The sequence below is a fragment of the Pleurodeles waltl genome, chromosome 4_1 (assembly GCF_031143425.1).
Source record: "Pleurodeles waltl isolate 20211129_DDA chromosome 4_1, aPleWal1.hap1.20221129, whole genome shotgun sequence".
In the NCBI taxonomy this organism is placed as follows: Eukaryota; Metazoa; Chordata; class Amphibia; order Caudata; family Salamandridae; genus Pleurodeles; species Pleurodeles waltl.
In genome coordinates, this window is record NC_090442.1 from 732,707,176 (window position 1) to 732,723,175 (window position 16,000).

General features: G+C 41.8%; 1 protein-coding gene across 1 annotated transcript; it reads left to right on the forward strand.

Moving 5' to 3' along the window:
• The first annotated feature begins 476 nt into the window (after positions 1 to 476).
• Positions 477 to 14,996, forward strand: LOC138287185 (protein phosphatase 1 regulatory subunit 7-like). Its single transcript, XM_069227546.1, has 5 exons — positions 477 to 601; positions 1,082 to 1,192; positions 3,085 to 3,274; positions 9,669 to 9,869; positions 14,715 to 14,996. The coding sequence occupies exons 1-5, from the start codon at positions 477 to 479 to the stop codon at positions 14,994 to 14,996; spliced, it is 909 nt and encodes a 302-aa protein (XP_069083647.1).
• Positions 14,997 to 16,000: the final 1,004 nt, after the last annotated feature.

The window sequence follows — 16,000 nt, forward strand, 5'->3', positions numbered from 1 at the left end:
GTAAATTCAGGCGCATGCTGACATTATGGATTTGTGTTTTTTCTTGGCCCACTGTGAATCCAGGGCCCTGCCGTGTGTGCCCATGCGTGGTATAGCTCACCCAAAGACACTCCTTTCTGATCACGTACCCGCCTCCCTCACAAATACTGAACTTGAAAGTGTGGTACTCCTCACGCTTCTCTTTGTCATACTAGTCTTCATAGGTTACACTTGTGTGGGTTTGTGTGCCTAATACGTTTTAGGGAAGTAGTTTGAGCAGGAACATTGCTCAAAATGTGATAACATCGGTGGATCAGTGGAAGAGCCATTGTGAGGATTACAAACCTGAATTTTCTTGGAGAATAGATGTTGTCAGCTTGTAAGCAGTAGGGATTTGCATTGGATATGAATGTGATCAGAGAGGACTAGGCTGTGGGGCAATTGAGGAGAATCCCCCATAGAGAGTCTGCCAATAGGGCTGAGGTGGAGTCAAGCACATGCCCTACAAAGCCACTCGTGTGCCAGGAGATATCACTAAATCCTCAGAGTCTGAGCCGGACTGGCCATTCTGCCACTGTGTCATTTCCCCAGTAGACAGCAGGCTACGTGGTTGCTTTCAAAGGTGCATGGGTGGCCATGATCCAACCGGGAAAGCCCTTGTTGGCCCTATTATTCTAGCCCTGCAGTGTAGGGTTTATGCGAGAAAAAAAATCCAAGGCTGATTTTGGTATTCATTCAAGCCCTGCCCATAGACCAGTCTAGTCTGCCCCTTCATGTGGCCCACACTGACCTATTAAGCAAATGATTGCTATGTTTTACATATTCGTGGGACTAATCTAGACACATATGTCAATGCAGCATTGTGGTGTTTATGGACTTCCTATTTGAGATGAACATGTGACATGCCCTGGGACTTATGGGATAGGTGTGTCCAAAGGATACTTAGGCTTTTAGGGTTGGAATGGTGTGTGGCACCTGGATATCAGTCTTCCATTCCACTACACAACCTACTAACACTCCACCACAACACATTAAAATGTCAAGCCTCTGAGCAGCTGGACTGCCCGTGTGATAGAGTTCTCTTTTCTCTATCACTCTCCAGGGTTGTGAAGCTGGACGTTTCATTGAATGAGCTGGAGGAACTGAAGGTTGGCAGCCTGCTCCCTTTCAAGAACCTGTCCGAGCTGGACGCTTCCCTCAACGCGTTAGACAAGTGAGTTCTAGTGTGCTCTGCTAACCTGGTTTACCAGGCCTCTTAGAACCAAGCTGAGTCTCAGCCACAACGTCATGCTACTGGATTCAAAGCAAAGATGCCTTTCATTTTGAACTATGTGAGCATGAAAACTAGGGTTTCCCTGGTGTAAGGCCCAGGCCAGACCATTTCTAAATATTATGTTCAGTATCGGGCATCGTACATAAAAAGATGATTTATGAGATGTTCAGTGAGCAAGCAGGGAGCTCGGTAAGCTTATGACAACAGCGGGAACCTACAGCCTTATCCTAAGGTGGGAAGGAAAGAAGTGTCATCTTAGTCACGTAAAATGAATATTATTTTATCTTCTGAACACATATTGTCAGATGTTCCATGCTCACCACACTGCAGTTCCTCTATCGCAACTGGACCTTCGCGAGCTCCACTGTGGAAACAAGGGCTGCCACAATCTGACAGATAATTGATAAAGTGCACACACAGAGTTAGTGTCTTGAAGTTAATACAATCTACAGCAAGAATAGCTGTGGAATTCTACTATAAACACCACCATGCAACCATGTGATTACATATAATCATTATGAAAAATGTATAACTCTACTGTTTAACTGATTATGCATTTCTGCTATGTGCCTTTAGTATATAACTATGTAAAATTCCCCATCTATTCATCTGCAACACCCTGACTGCCTACTCAGATACCTGTGCTTTGGAAAAGGCTTTATGCAATGAATTTGTTAGAATCACAAGTGGTTCTAAACAAATTCAACTGGTTGTCTAGTTAAAGGGAGACATACTTTGGGTGGAGTTGGACCTCACTCTTCTAGGCCCTGCCACATCTACACTTGCTGCACTAGCGAAAGACGTCCCCACTTCACACACTGTCAATATTCGGAACAGCTCGTCCAGCTTTACAGTGAATGTGCATAGTTAAAATTATTTCAAAAATATTTTAAAAAATGTAAGTGGCATTTTGCAAAGTCCTTGACCTAAACCTAGGAGCTATCTGATTTATTCACAAGATTACTTAAGTTGGTTGGACCCTTGGGGACTGGCCTCGCATAACTTTTGATCAATGGCATCTTCAAGAGTTCAAAAACTTTGTGTAACTAAGGACTAAATCCTCCATATTTAAAGACCTGGGTGCAACAGTGCGTGTAAATACCCATGATACCATGTCTTTTGCATCATCAATCCAAAAGGGGCTGTCATGGCAAATAGCGACGAAGCATGACTTTCAAGAAAGAAACTTGGCAGGACTATTCACCATTCTCAGTTATTTGGCTTCATGTGTCTAGAGGTACCCAATCTGTTTAGTACACGTATCTGATGGCTTCCAATATAGGTGTTAAGTGAATCCTAACCTAATCCACGATGGCTCCCTTCTACAGGTGCACAATGCCCCTCATCAGTGGAAAGTTTCTACAGCAGAGGTCTTCAAACTGGGGGGTGGGCCCCCCTAGGGGGGCCTCAAGTGATCCCAGGGGGGGCGCCAAGCTCTGGCAAAAAGAAATATTATACAGATAACATGCCTTTGTTTTGAGCAGAAGCATGTTCCTGCAGTTTTGAAAAGGTAACAGTACTTAACTGCAATGTTTAAATAGATTTAGACATATTTAAACATTGCCATCTTTCCAAAATAATTGTGAAAAATTCTGAAGGGGGGCCCAATGATTTTCATTTTTCAACTGGGGGGGCGCGGCATTAAAAAGTTTGAAGACCACTGTTCTACAGGTTACCAATGACTTGCTGTCATGGATTCTGTGTGATCTGCTTCTGTTTATACCCAAATGCTTCACTTCTGTTGGTGCTCAGTGACCTCTTTTCTATTTGTCCCAGATGCAGAGCAGACAACATTTCACGTGAATAACTCATTTTCCTTTATCTTGATCCAGCATCGAAGGGGTCAGTGTCCTTCACAGTCTTGCGGTGCTGAATCTAAACTACAATGCTCTGACCAGTACGAAGGGCTTGGAGTCCTGCAAGAGTCTGACTGTGCTCAACTTATCCCACAACCAAGTGAAAACCATCCGAGACCTTCCACTGCTGAGCAACCTCACACACCTGCACCTGGATTCCAACAAGGTATTACCATGGCTTTTGTCAAATTGCAAACCGTCCTTTGTTTTTTGCTCTTGGCTTCGGCTGGTAGTTCCCTGGGGCTATTGCTTCCTTTAATTACAATTGCTACTTCTGTGCTGCTGAATGAAACCCTTGTAGCTAGGTGTTATTCTGCATTATCAATTCCTGTTTATCAGGACTCCCTAGATTTTCAACAAAGACCATTAAAAAAAGCTTACAATGGCTTATCATCATGCTGTTACACAAATCGTTACACAATACAGTTATGCGATTGTTAAACTTTATGGAATTTCCTCAGAATGGTATGTTTAAAGTACACCTATCAGTAATTCTCAATCACTGAGAAGCAAATACCAGCAAATTTAGAAAGAGACAAGAGGACAGAAAAGTAAAATAAACTAGCATACACCATACAGGCGCAACAGCCAACTGGTATACGTCAGAACATCTTTTTGACCCCATGTATTTAGTGTTCCTGCACGTCATACACTCTACATCCTATATCTGTCGCTATGTAGCTAGTGCCAAGAGGTATTGCCACCTTATTCTTTGAGCCTTTTACTGTACTCATCCCTTTTATGAGTGAGGTGAACTAAAAATTGTTCTCAGATACATAAAAACTGTAACAGGCACCTACACTCATGAACTCTTTGCTCTTGGTTTGTCTGAATTATGACTGATTTTGCAAACATTTAACAAACTCTAACAAAATGTTGACATTGTGTGCAATTCATGGCTCCTTCAGGACAGATGTGTTTACGGGACTTTATGAGCTTGATACCATGTACTCACCTACACGCAACCTGACTTTGATGCCACACGGTCTCCTAAAGTCTGGAAAATGTAGATTGTAACCAAAGAATGCCCTCATGACCCACAATATTCAAGGATATGCGTAATTATTTCCACCCAAAATGTGCCGCTCACAAAGGTTAAATGACAAACACCAGACAGAACTAAATTAGTTTTTTCTTAAATATGTACCTTATACAGTGTTCACCTTCGCATCTTTTTCAAATCTTTTTTTATATTTTCCTAATGGGAGATTTAGCATGATATATGCTCCCCTTTCTCTGTCAACATTGAAGATCCAAGTTACCAGCAATACATTTGATTTCAAACCCATTTGTCTATAACTCAGTGGGTTTCATACCTGCAGGGACACGTATCATTGTTCCATGGTGGGTTTAAGGAGTGAAGAATTCACAAAACAGGCACATCTGTGATACAAAGACGCTGCAGCAGCCCGTCAACCTCATACAGTGGAACAGAAATATATCATGCGCCATCTTGCCATGGTTACAGGGACGCCAATTGCTGGTAAAACTGGCAAACTGAAATCAACGACAGACCAAGAAAGACAGCAAGCATGGGTGTATTCGCCTCTGGCTGTTGTTTTGTCTTTTTGTTTAGGCTTCAAGGCCTCATACTGCCACAGATCCCAGAACAAAACAATTGAGTACCCAACACAGTTACCGATCAGGCGTATAGGTTATGTGACTGCAGTGACTTTGTGGGCAATCATTTCTGCATATTCCATGGTGAAAGACTATAGTGCTGAGGAATGCTTTTTCTTGACAATAACTCCCACTGCTTGGAATGGTTTACCCTGTCTATGCTGGGGGAGAGGTGGCTCAGGGAGTGGGGATATTCTGCTTTAGGGATGTGGTAATGCAATTCTCTGAAATTCCTACATCTTGTCTGCAATTTTTTTTAAATACATCGATTTATTTTGAGATACGATCTCAGATCATGTCTCTAAATAAATAGTGTATTAAGTCTGGGCTTGCCTTCTCCAGGCTTCCTCCACATCGTGCTCTGAACAAGGAGCCAGAAACCAGGCAGTAAATCAACTTCCTGCAATGTGACACAGAACTTGTCTTTCTAAGCACCTCAGTGACATAGGAGTCTTTGGTGATGTCCACTGTAGGCCAGTGGCGCTGTCGGCGGTGACGCTTTCGAGCATTGCAGGCTGCATTCCTGTATGATGCCAGACATCATTTACAGGCATTGGTCCATTCATCACAGGGTAGGATTGGATGTGAGCCGGGTAAGTGAGATTTGTCTCCTTGTCCTTGGTATGGTAAGTGTTATTTCTAAACATGTATTAAGTATATTGTGCTGAGAAACCTGGTCACATTGACCACCCTCACTGTGACACCACAGGCCATGGCTGTAGGTCACTGACCCCTTTAGATGTAGAGCTGCTCTATTTGTTCCCCCGCGAAGTCGATCCAAAGTCATGCAGAGCTTTTGCTGCCTGGAAAACATGGATCCAATATCCTCAGCTTTTGGGGGAGTCAAGCACAAAGGGAGAAATATGTGCATATAGTATCCTGATTTGTGGAATCCGAGAAAAATGTCAAAAAAAATTAAATGCTAGTAAACATGCCTAGAATATGGTGTGAATACTTGGTGCTTACTAAGGCCCTGATTTATTTATATTGATTGGTACAATGGCTAAATAATGTTTTATTGCAAATCTGGGCTTGTTTTGGTTCAAAGACAGACGCTGTCTCTTGCTAGATGTTTGTGATTGTGTAATTCTAGGGATCTGGCTCTGTCATATTGCATTAAAATAGACATTGAACCGTGTCTCTGTCGGGCCCTATGTTCATGAACGTAACATAAATGCCAAAAACATTGATTTCCGAACAATGAATGTTAAACTTCTTAGGGTAATGCATGTCTCCAATTTAGTTTGTTCCTATTTCACATTTTACTTCATCTTGCATTCCCTGGGAGTGATAGCTATTTCCAACATGTTATGTTTTTGTGGGGTTTTTGTGTGCAACCTATTACTCTTTTAACTGAGTCATGCCAGGTGTTTACGATGGGACACGATAGGGAGCTCTGGTGCTGAGGCTGAAGGTAGTGCCACTTTCTCACAAGGTTTGTTAGTGGGTTGAGCTCTCTATAGAAATGTAAATTCTTTGTAAATGTGTGTGAAGGGTGTACACATTTGTCAAAGTACTGACAACGCAAGAGTAACAGAAAATAAAGTGCTTATGTGTGAGAAAGTGCAGTGGATGTTTGGGGCAGTAAAGGAGGTTTGACCAAGTGTATTCAGGGTACAGAGAAAAGAGGGCCCTGAAGAGGAAAGAGTTGAGGTTTAAGATAAGCAGATGGACTCAGTGGAGAGAAAAAGGGCATACATGTCTAATATAAAGCGCTCACGACTGGAGACCAATACTCCTTCCTCTGGCATCAATGATATTTAATTCACCATCTCACAATTTCAGAATTTAAACATTTCCTTTATTGATTATTTGCAACAAAATTGCTTTAACATGCATCATTTACCATTTTTACCAAAGTTTTCTCTGGGGGGAGGACCTCCCTCCTGCCCTGTGTTTGTCTGTTGAGGCCACTCACTCTTCTTGCTACGTAAAAGTCTTACATTTTACCCCCAACCACTTCAGATGTCACCAGCGGCCCCTGCTACGTGGAACCATTATTTTTTAGTAAGTAATTAAACATCTTTATTAGTCACTTCACTCCATTTTTCCTGCTCACTTTACAGCACACTTTACAACTCTGGTTTAGTTGCATACTGTATTAAAAACAATCCATACAATAAATACAATTCTAGAATGCAGAACAGTTCCTGTGCCAAAATAGATCAGAAAATGTTGAAAATATCCAATGTATCCAATCCATTTCAAGGCGAGTTTTGGATACTGGTAGACAGTTCACCCCGAAGGAATGCAAGTTTTATGGTAAGTAAATTAGAGGTGGCTATAAGAGGTAGGGTAAGCCCTCCCCCTGCGGGGGTCTCATATGCTGAACAAGCTACACATTGTAGTACCTGGCAAACTGTTTTCCCTCCCGGAGGCTCCATCGTCATCTTCCTTAACAGAGATCTTGTGCATCAGCACATCCAAAACTTGATTTGCACAAGAAACAAAAATAGAGTCTTTTTATCCTGGGACAAAACTGATTGTATGCAGTTATATTTTGCAGCAGTTTTAATTTTCCCAAAATGCTGCTTTTCTAAGCCAAGGTGTTCATATGATAGCAGAAGACATGAATTTGTTGTGGGAGTAAACCAAAGCCTGGACCAAGGTAATTCATAATTAAGCCCTATAATTAAGGTGGTCAGTGGTGTAGCAACTGTACCATGGGACTTAATGCAAATATAAAAATATGTACCTCTCCACTGGTTGGCTAGTAAAAGGCGGACATACTCTGGTGGAGAGGGACCCCACCCCTCTACACCCTGTCACCTCTGCGTTAGGCACAGATATCCCTAACCTACGCACTTTACATTCTCAGAGCACTTTGTCCACCTTTTTTTAACTCTTTTTATTGTTGTTTTTTTGCAACAAAACAATAAGCTGTTGACACACAAGCAGCGCATGCTCCATTCTGGAAAATGGATAAACTTCAGTCACGTGTCATGGCAGTACATTTAGAAGCAGTAGTACACATGGCTGATCTTGGATACCAGATGCATATAACAACCAGAAAAAGACATCTAGGGGACAAGAGCACACCGAAGCCAAGTCATCAAGCCAAATAGACAGTGGTTAAAAGAATTATGCAAGCTTCGCAGCATAGTCACATTACCTTGGTACAAAGGACACAAGCATTACCCATCCTCCTCCGAGCTGGTCACATCCTCATCAACAAATTTATTGAGAAGATGCCCTTTCAACATGATCGCATCCAAGGCACCCTCATCGGTGCGGGCAATACGCATGTGAATCTCCTCTGCCTTTGTCCAGCTTTAAAGTGAATTGGCACAGTTCAAAGTTGCTTCCAAAATATGAAAACATTTTAATTGTTACCTTGTGAAAAGTACTTTACCTAGACTCAGTAGGAAGGAAGGAAGTAGATGGTTTACCTTCAATATCGTTCTAGTTCTGGTTTGTACATTCATCAACTTGGTGGGGTGAGGACGATGTTGAACCTCCTTTCCTCTTAGACCCACTGAAGTTCGATACAGTTCTGAATGCAGTTAGTGTACCCACTGCTTTGTTTATGCTCATCATCAGGGCTGTCTCTCAGATTATTCTGGAACATTACTGGGCCAGATCCAATTCTGCCAAATCTTCCGAAACCATTCCCTCAGCATTTATGAAAAAAATGAAACGTTCCAGGTAGTGGGATGTTGTCTGATTGGTACTCTCACTGTTGTTGTATGTGGTTATAAGTGGAAGGACCTCAAAAGGTTTCCAGAGTTTGCATTTGGTACATGCATGCATGATGACATTAGTGACTGGTGCTAGTGTCCTCAAATTAAGTGCAAACAACTGTGCTGCTATGCAAAAACCACCAGTTGTGAGCAGAAAATATTTTCAATAAATATCTACACTTTGGACTTCGCACAGGAAAGTATTGATGAGAATCCCACTCTACATAATAGTGTTAATGTAACTAAAACTAAGATTATTTCTTAATTGCAAACTTCATACATTCAGGACAGTCAGGAATGTGGAAAAGAAGCCAATATGCTTTGAGGGTCAGCAATGTTGCTTTCCCAAGTCTACATTTCGATTGTGGGATTCGTCATATGAAGAGAAGACATGGTTCAATATTATCTTCCCAAATTATGTTGCAATCCTAGGGCTTCTCGTGTACTACATTAAATGACTCAAGCACTTCTGAAATCTGCACTTACTCTCGTATTTGTCAGTGACAGCAACCTCAATGAATAGTTAGGTTGGCATGTTCTCAGATCAATATCACTTTTCAGTTCATAACCAATAAGTGACTACATGAATGACATGAGATTTGAGATCATGGTCAATTTGACTTCTGAAGTCAAGTGCCTGTAATCTTCTCAGGGACATCAGTCCATTTCCACCCACCATCCATCAGGTGCCCTTGATGAGACACTTAGGACTGCTGCACGCAAGCATCATCCATATAGCGATACAACAAGTTTAAGTGAAAGTGTAAAGACATTACCTTTTTCAATGAAAGCCTATCTCAACCTGGTATATATACAGGGTTCTGATGTAGTCTGAAGATTCTGAAACTTGCGGTTTGCATTTCCTGATGGGATAGGTCACAGTTAGATAGTACAGTGGCCTACTTTTCCATGCAGGTAAATTTGTTGACACAATTGAAAACAAAAATAGAAGGTGAGATAAAAATTACTGTTGCAATCTCTCAATTTTCTCTTGTCCTTCTGAAGACTTCTTGTTTATACCATCAACATTTGCAGTGCTGGGACAACAGAGGCGAAGTGGGAGGGCATATCACTAATAAGGAAGTATGATCTGTATGGTAGCTTTTGGTTGGCTGAACGCTATGAGTGGTTGATATGTACTAATGAAGAAGTTGCTTATGATAAGCTTGCTCAACTGCTAGAGGGTTTTAGCACAGATGTTGCTTTCATCCTTAACCAAGGTGGTGACCAAATGTGCAGAGTGTTTCTCTCTCCCTGTAGTTGAAATATCTTGATGGAGTTCAGAACCTCCCCAGACTGCATGAACTCTACGTTCAGAACAATGAAATCTCCAGTCTATTACCCCTGTCTCCCGCACTGACACTCAACGTTTTGGATGCCTCCAACAACCACATCCAATTCTTACCACAGTCTCTGCAGGTGCTAAAGGGACTTCGCCGCCTGAAGCAGCTGAAGCTCAAGGTAAGACAACGACTATCCGGGGACAATCCAGGATCCTCTATACATTACTTGCAGCCTCACTCTTCTCCCTCATCCTCTCTTATGGTGCTATACCCAACTCTTCAGACTCACCACATCCTCTTTGACTCCCTTTCTCATCTCTTAGCCTTGTACATTTTCGTTTTTAAAGTCTTTCCTATGGTTAATTGCTTTAAAGTATAATATGAACAGTGTTTCAGAAAGGTGTAGCCTCATATGCCTTAAATTGCTCTACGAAATGTGTTCCAGTTGCTTTGTAAGTACCACCCCCATAGAATGGGCATAGATAGGTTGACTTGTTTAACGTTTTCGTGGAATCTACCTTTGTCTTGGTTTTTTAAAAGCTATAATGATTTAGTCTACCCAATAGATTTTGAGATTGTACTTTGAGGATTTTTGATTAAAAATACATATTTTCCTGGAATCCCATAACTGAGTGCAGTAGGATTCTGGGCATCAACATATTATCTTATCTTTTAGATGAAATAATGTAGAGAAATAATGATTGTGCGTTACCATTGTATGTTTTCAGTGTCTTCTTTGTGTCCTTAAACTAGCGAATTTTCAAACTGTGCAACGGGGCAGTAGTCATATGTTCCGATATTCTTTCACCTTCATTTTCAAATGGTGAAGGATGGTCGAATTTCTGAATGTTATTGACAAAATTATCGTATTACATAAATATTGTGAGCCAAGTAACATTTACAAAAATATAATCCCATTGGGTATACATGTGCTAATATTAGCCCCAATAGTGTGATATTTATCTAAACTGTATTCAGGACCACTGGATTTACGCAGCAGGGAGCACCAAATTATGTGGTAGGGTTGACTAAATTATGTGTCAAGAAAAACCTAATTATGGGCATAATGCAGCACATTTATTGATACTATTACTTCATCATTTAGAAATTTGTGCAAATAGTAGTACTGTCTGGGCAAATATTTCACCTCATTAGTACACCTCATTAGTACCAGTTTAACAACCAAATACTGGAAAAAACAACCAAAAGATGACCAGTTAACCTTTGCAGAGGGCCTTCCACTGTGAATGAACCCGTATTGCCATGTTTTTAGTAACTTTTCATCTGTTAGACCTGGAAACAATCTTTTATGTTTAAATCTGCAGATTATGCAGCAGATGATGGATTATGTGGCAAATGCGGCAAATCCGTGATCATGCCAAAAAAACGTGGCTGAGGAATCCATATTTCCAGTGGCTCTGACTATATTTAGCATACAATATTTTTTGTCAGATGATCCTCTTGCCTGATTTGTAGAAGTTCACATGGAAGCTGTTAGCTGCCTCAGATCTCTTCAATGTAACCTGCAAAGTACAGCCACCCACCATCCTTGAGCAGCATGGGTGTGTTGGAGATGTGTCCTACTCAATGTACGGAATGAAGGGTGCTAGCAAGGAAATCCCATTTTGAGTAAAGTTGTGGGTAAATAAAATACCCTCTAACCTGACCAATGCAAAGGGGCTATAAAAGCACCACCCAGAGGGGCAAGACAGCAGTGTTGGACCATTCCCCTCATCTTAGGTTTCCTCTCACCACGTCTTCTTCTCTCCTTTCATCCTCTTTTTGCCCAAATTTGCTTTCATTATTTTCTTCTCCGCTGCCCCTCCCATGTAAGAGCAACCCTTTTTGTAAACATGGCTTAATGTTTACAATGTCATGATACTATTTGGAACTTTCATATTCACTTGTAGTAGCAATCAAGTGATTAACCTTTAAATGTGTACCCATTTTAGTGCTTTGAAATGCCCTCCATAGTGGAAATTCAGACTGACCAGTAACAACTGTTTTTGTGACATGTAAGTGTGACACTAAACTATATTTGTTTAACAGAAATACAAACAAAATCTACTCGTAGTGGGATGGTAATGTCACCTACATGGCAAACAAGTGTACTCCAGTCCTGAGTTCCTGACTGTATGAGAAACTGGTATCTCATTTTGGATGTGGCGTCATGATAATCTAGCTTTTGCACAGAGGTCTAAGCCTATCCCTGATAATGTGAGGTCCAGAACCTGTTCTGTGACCTGGAGGGGGCAGAGAGTGTGCCCTCATACTTGGTGTAGGACTAGTGGTCATGCCCTGGGTTAATCACATAAAATGGCAGAGCATTGTGGGTTTGGGTGAACCAGTAGTGTGGCCAAATGTTTTTCTCTCTGTCAACAAGAAAAAGGTCTATTTACCATTCGCATGTAAAATTTCTATGTTATGTAAACCATAGAACCATGCACTGATATCCCATGTGTGTGTCGATTGCGTTCAACTACAGTAAGTGTGCAGCACATACATGATAGTAGGATTTTGTGTATGTGTGTGTGTGGATCCACATCCCCAGTTTGACAAATGTGTATCAGAGATGTATCCAAACCATCCCACCTTTTCCAGTGCTTCTTGACAAAGGAAGGGAGTACTCTGCAGAGTACTCAAAGAGCTACTGTGTACCCAGGGCTGGTGTTTGCATGGCAGCTAGATTCCTGAATGTGAGGGGACATCCCTAGGAGTCTGCACAACGTTCGGGAGAAGGTGGAGGTTTGCCCAGCACCTTGGAGCCTGCTGAGAAAGGGAAACAGAATACCTGGCTCTGCAGCAGGAGAAAGTGCCTCAGCCTGAAGGAGAGGTCAGCTGTATTCTTAGCATGTGGAACCTGCAGAAGTTGCTGAGTGTCCTTCTCAGCAAGGCTTGAGCTGACACTTGCCCTGGGTGCTCACTTTTCTTCATTCATGGCCCCAGCAGTGGACCACATGTACAAATCAAGCCTGAAAAGTAACCATGTACTGGCCAGAATCCCTGCAATTCCCAAAGGCCTGGAGAGACTAATGCCCGACTCCAAGCAAATCCAGTGGAGGGGCTGCCTTTACTATAGAAGAAGAAGCCGAATCTCAGCCCGGGCGCCACACATGCCAAGATAGGGGTCTGTCAAGTAGGCCTGCCATGATGCTCACCCTCCACAGCCTAAATTCAGAGTGAAGCTGCCTATGTTTTTGCTGTGTCAGCAGAGTTGCTGCTCAAAGCGCCGGCTAGCACAACACCCACCATTGCTGATGGACCTCAGCAACATGAGGAGATATAACAGGACTACACATGGAAAACACTGATATAGGCATTCAGATCACGTTCTGCAGTGGGAATATTGAATGTTACTTAAACAGCCCCATTGTAGGTGTTAACTGTCGAACTGAACTGTGAAATATCTGCATGATAATAAATCTAGTGAACTGCACCTGTGCCTAATTTAAGGCTATGTTTACACTTGGGTATAAGCCAATAGTCATTAAGAAAGCTCCTAAAGGAGGAAGAGCATGCCAAAGAGCATGGTAACACTGACCTAGGAATTGTAGTTGCTATCAGAACCCCGTAACTAAGAGCCCTTTTATGTTTCGCCTGTTAATAAAGCACTTCCATTTGACCAAGATAAGCAATGGGCTGGACAGTGCATTTTTGTGTCTGTTATTTAACTGTTGAGTTCTGAGATCACCCCCTCCCCCACTACCTCTCTGTGACGCCCTAGACAGCTCTGACTTGTTACTCTGAATGTTAAGTGCCAAAAAGCTTTACTTGGTCCAGTTGCAGAGGGATGGTAGGCTGGAGCTCAGGACACCATTGGCAAATGGCCTCAAACACTATGGTTGGGGCGCAATAGCCCCACTCTGCCCTGGCCCTCCTAAATGGGATCAGGCAATTCAGTAAATATGAATACCAAATGAGACCAGTATATAGCATAAGACACAGTAGCCTGTTCAAAGAATCAACAGAAATGTTCTCTATCCAAGTTCAGTAGCTGTACAAAAACGTGGTATGCCACCAACTAGAACCAGCTAGAAACCTTTGGGAGTGAAATCAAATTTACATAAGGCTTTGATGTTAAGGAGGCAGTAGTTTTATACTGCAGTATGCTCAAAACTTGGTGGCAGACTCATACTCAAATTTTGTTGTGTACTTCAAGCTTCTCAGAGGTTATTGCGGGATACAGGGTCCAGACCAATGTAGAGCTCTAGGACTCCTCTTCTGTTTGTGATAGGTGCCATAAATATCTGTTTCCAAGTTTTGGTAAAGAGAAAAGATGGAACCTTGTGCCAAACTTGTGGTGTCACAACAAAACATAAGCTGTCTCAACACTAATGACAATGGCAGACTTGCTCATAACAAAAAGGCTATAAATACTTGTCACTGAAGGACTGTGGGACCCTGAAATGTGCGGGTCCGGAGTCATAATGGCAGGGGTGTGGCTTAGTCAGTGAGAATTGGTGGGTGTGAATCGCAAATTACCCAACTAAAAAACAGTATGTTGAAGGGTGGAGGGATGACCAATGTTTGGGATACACTGTTCCCATGAGGAACCTATTCGATGCTTATTTGCATTAGTTGGGCCTCTGTCTAAGTTCCTTCTAAAAAACATAACAAGGGAAAAACCTTTTAGTCAACGAGTCAGATGAGAAAATCCAACAAAGACATAGAAGACCCAACACAGTGCCCCCAGACCCAACTCTCAAGCCAAGAATGCACACCCCAAACACCCTCCCTGGAGCTGCGTCCCTGCACAATGCCCCCTCACCATTGTGTCAGCCTTGGTGTTCTTGGTGCTTTAGTGTTTGGGATGTGACAGTTTAGCTTAAACTTTTCACTCACCATCTAATACTCAGATGTTCAAACTTTTCAGACTGTTGTACCTTGATATATCCATGCATGCAAATGTATAGCTGATATTTTTATAGCCTGTTTTTGCACAGTTGGAAACAATTACGTTGGAATTGAAGCTGTGAATTATATCACTCATAAAGCATCTTCTTTTCTTCACCTCTGACGAAAGGGTAACCCATTGGCTCGAGACAACCGCTACGTCACTGCTATTGCTCAGTCCACCTCAGTAGAGATCCTAGATAACTTCCTCCTGAAGAACCCCAGCAAGTCCCTGCTGCTTTCAGTGGACAAGTCCCTGCTCCTGTCAGACCCCATGCAAGGGTTTCCAAAAGGAGGTCAGATGAAGGAGCACTTGAAGGAGTCTGCAAGGGAGAGTTTCATGGAGAAGCTGCAGCGAAAGCGGAAGGATGTTGAGGGCACCATACACCACCTACACAACAGGATCCTGTAAGGCACCCTTTTATTAGTGCTGTGATCCGTCAAGTTAATGATATAGTGTGCATATCATAATTTTTTTTATGTTATTTGTTATCAAAACAACAATGTTGTTATTGCACAGTTCATAGGCCAATACTCTACAGTATTAATCAATTCTACTATTTTGTGAATACATTTTCAATAGTATTAGAAGATTTAAAAATAGCATCTGAGATTGCAGAACACGCATATGACTTTATTAGAGGGAAGATGAAACAAACTAAAAAGGAGTAAGAGCCTGATTTAGATCTTGGCGAAGGATCTATGGAGATCGTAATAAGGCGGACGGGATATCCGTCATACTTGTGAAGGAGTATTCCATCCGCCAAGAACTAAATCAGGCCCTAAGTAAGGAGTTTAGGTAGAATGATGTTTCATGCTGTATACAAAATATAGCGCCTCCATCATGCACATTTGAAACACTAAAAAATACATGCTTTTTTACCCTGACTGTGTGCTATTTGATGTCATCACGATACTACTAATTCCTGTGACACCTTTTCATTACTATGTTTTCTTTTTATTTATAATGCTATTGACTCTGCTGATAAAGTTAATCATTGGACTAATGGCTTATATACCCAGACAGGGTAACTTCTACATAATAAAATAAAGCTCATTTCCGTGGAAATAAATTTCTGATAAGGTTACCACTTGTAATTCAATGTATTCTGGACACCTCCGATTGTATAATGGGGCAACAGGGTCAATATTATGAGTTGTCTCTGTTCTTCTGTGTGTTCATGCTACACTTATGCCTCCAAAAAATACATATTTCCAGTTTCATAAAATACAATTTTTACTTTCCTAAACCATAACATTTGAAGAAAGAAGGGACAGTAGTCACAAGGTTCTTCCTCGTAGATTCAAAATTGAGAAACAACAATTCACATTGTCAAAATTCAGACATCATACAATAACCTACCACCACCCACAGAGCGCCTGCACATGGAACTCTGCTCCTGACAACTGACCAAG

Excerpts from the sequence above, each read along its gene's own strand:
- LOC138287185 (XM_069227546.1), top strand. The coding sequence starts at position 477 with ATGCCCTACAAAGCCACTCGTGTGCCAGGAGATATCACTAAATCCTCA. Across the intron at positions 3,275-9,668 it reads TGCACCTGGATTCCAACAAG|TTGAAATATCTTGATGGAGT; the intron begins GTATTACCATGG and ends CTCTCCCTGTAG. Across the intron at positions 9,870-14,714 it reads TGAAGCAGCTGAAGCTCAAG|GGTAACCCATTGGCTCGAGA; the intron begins GTAAGACAACGA and ends CTCTGACGAAAG.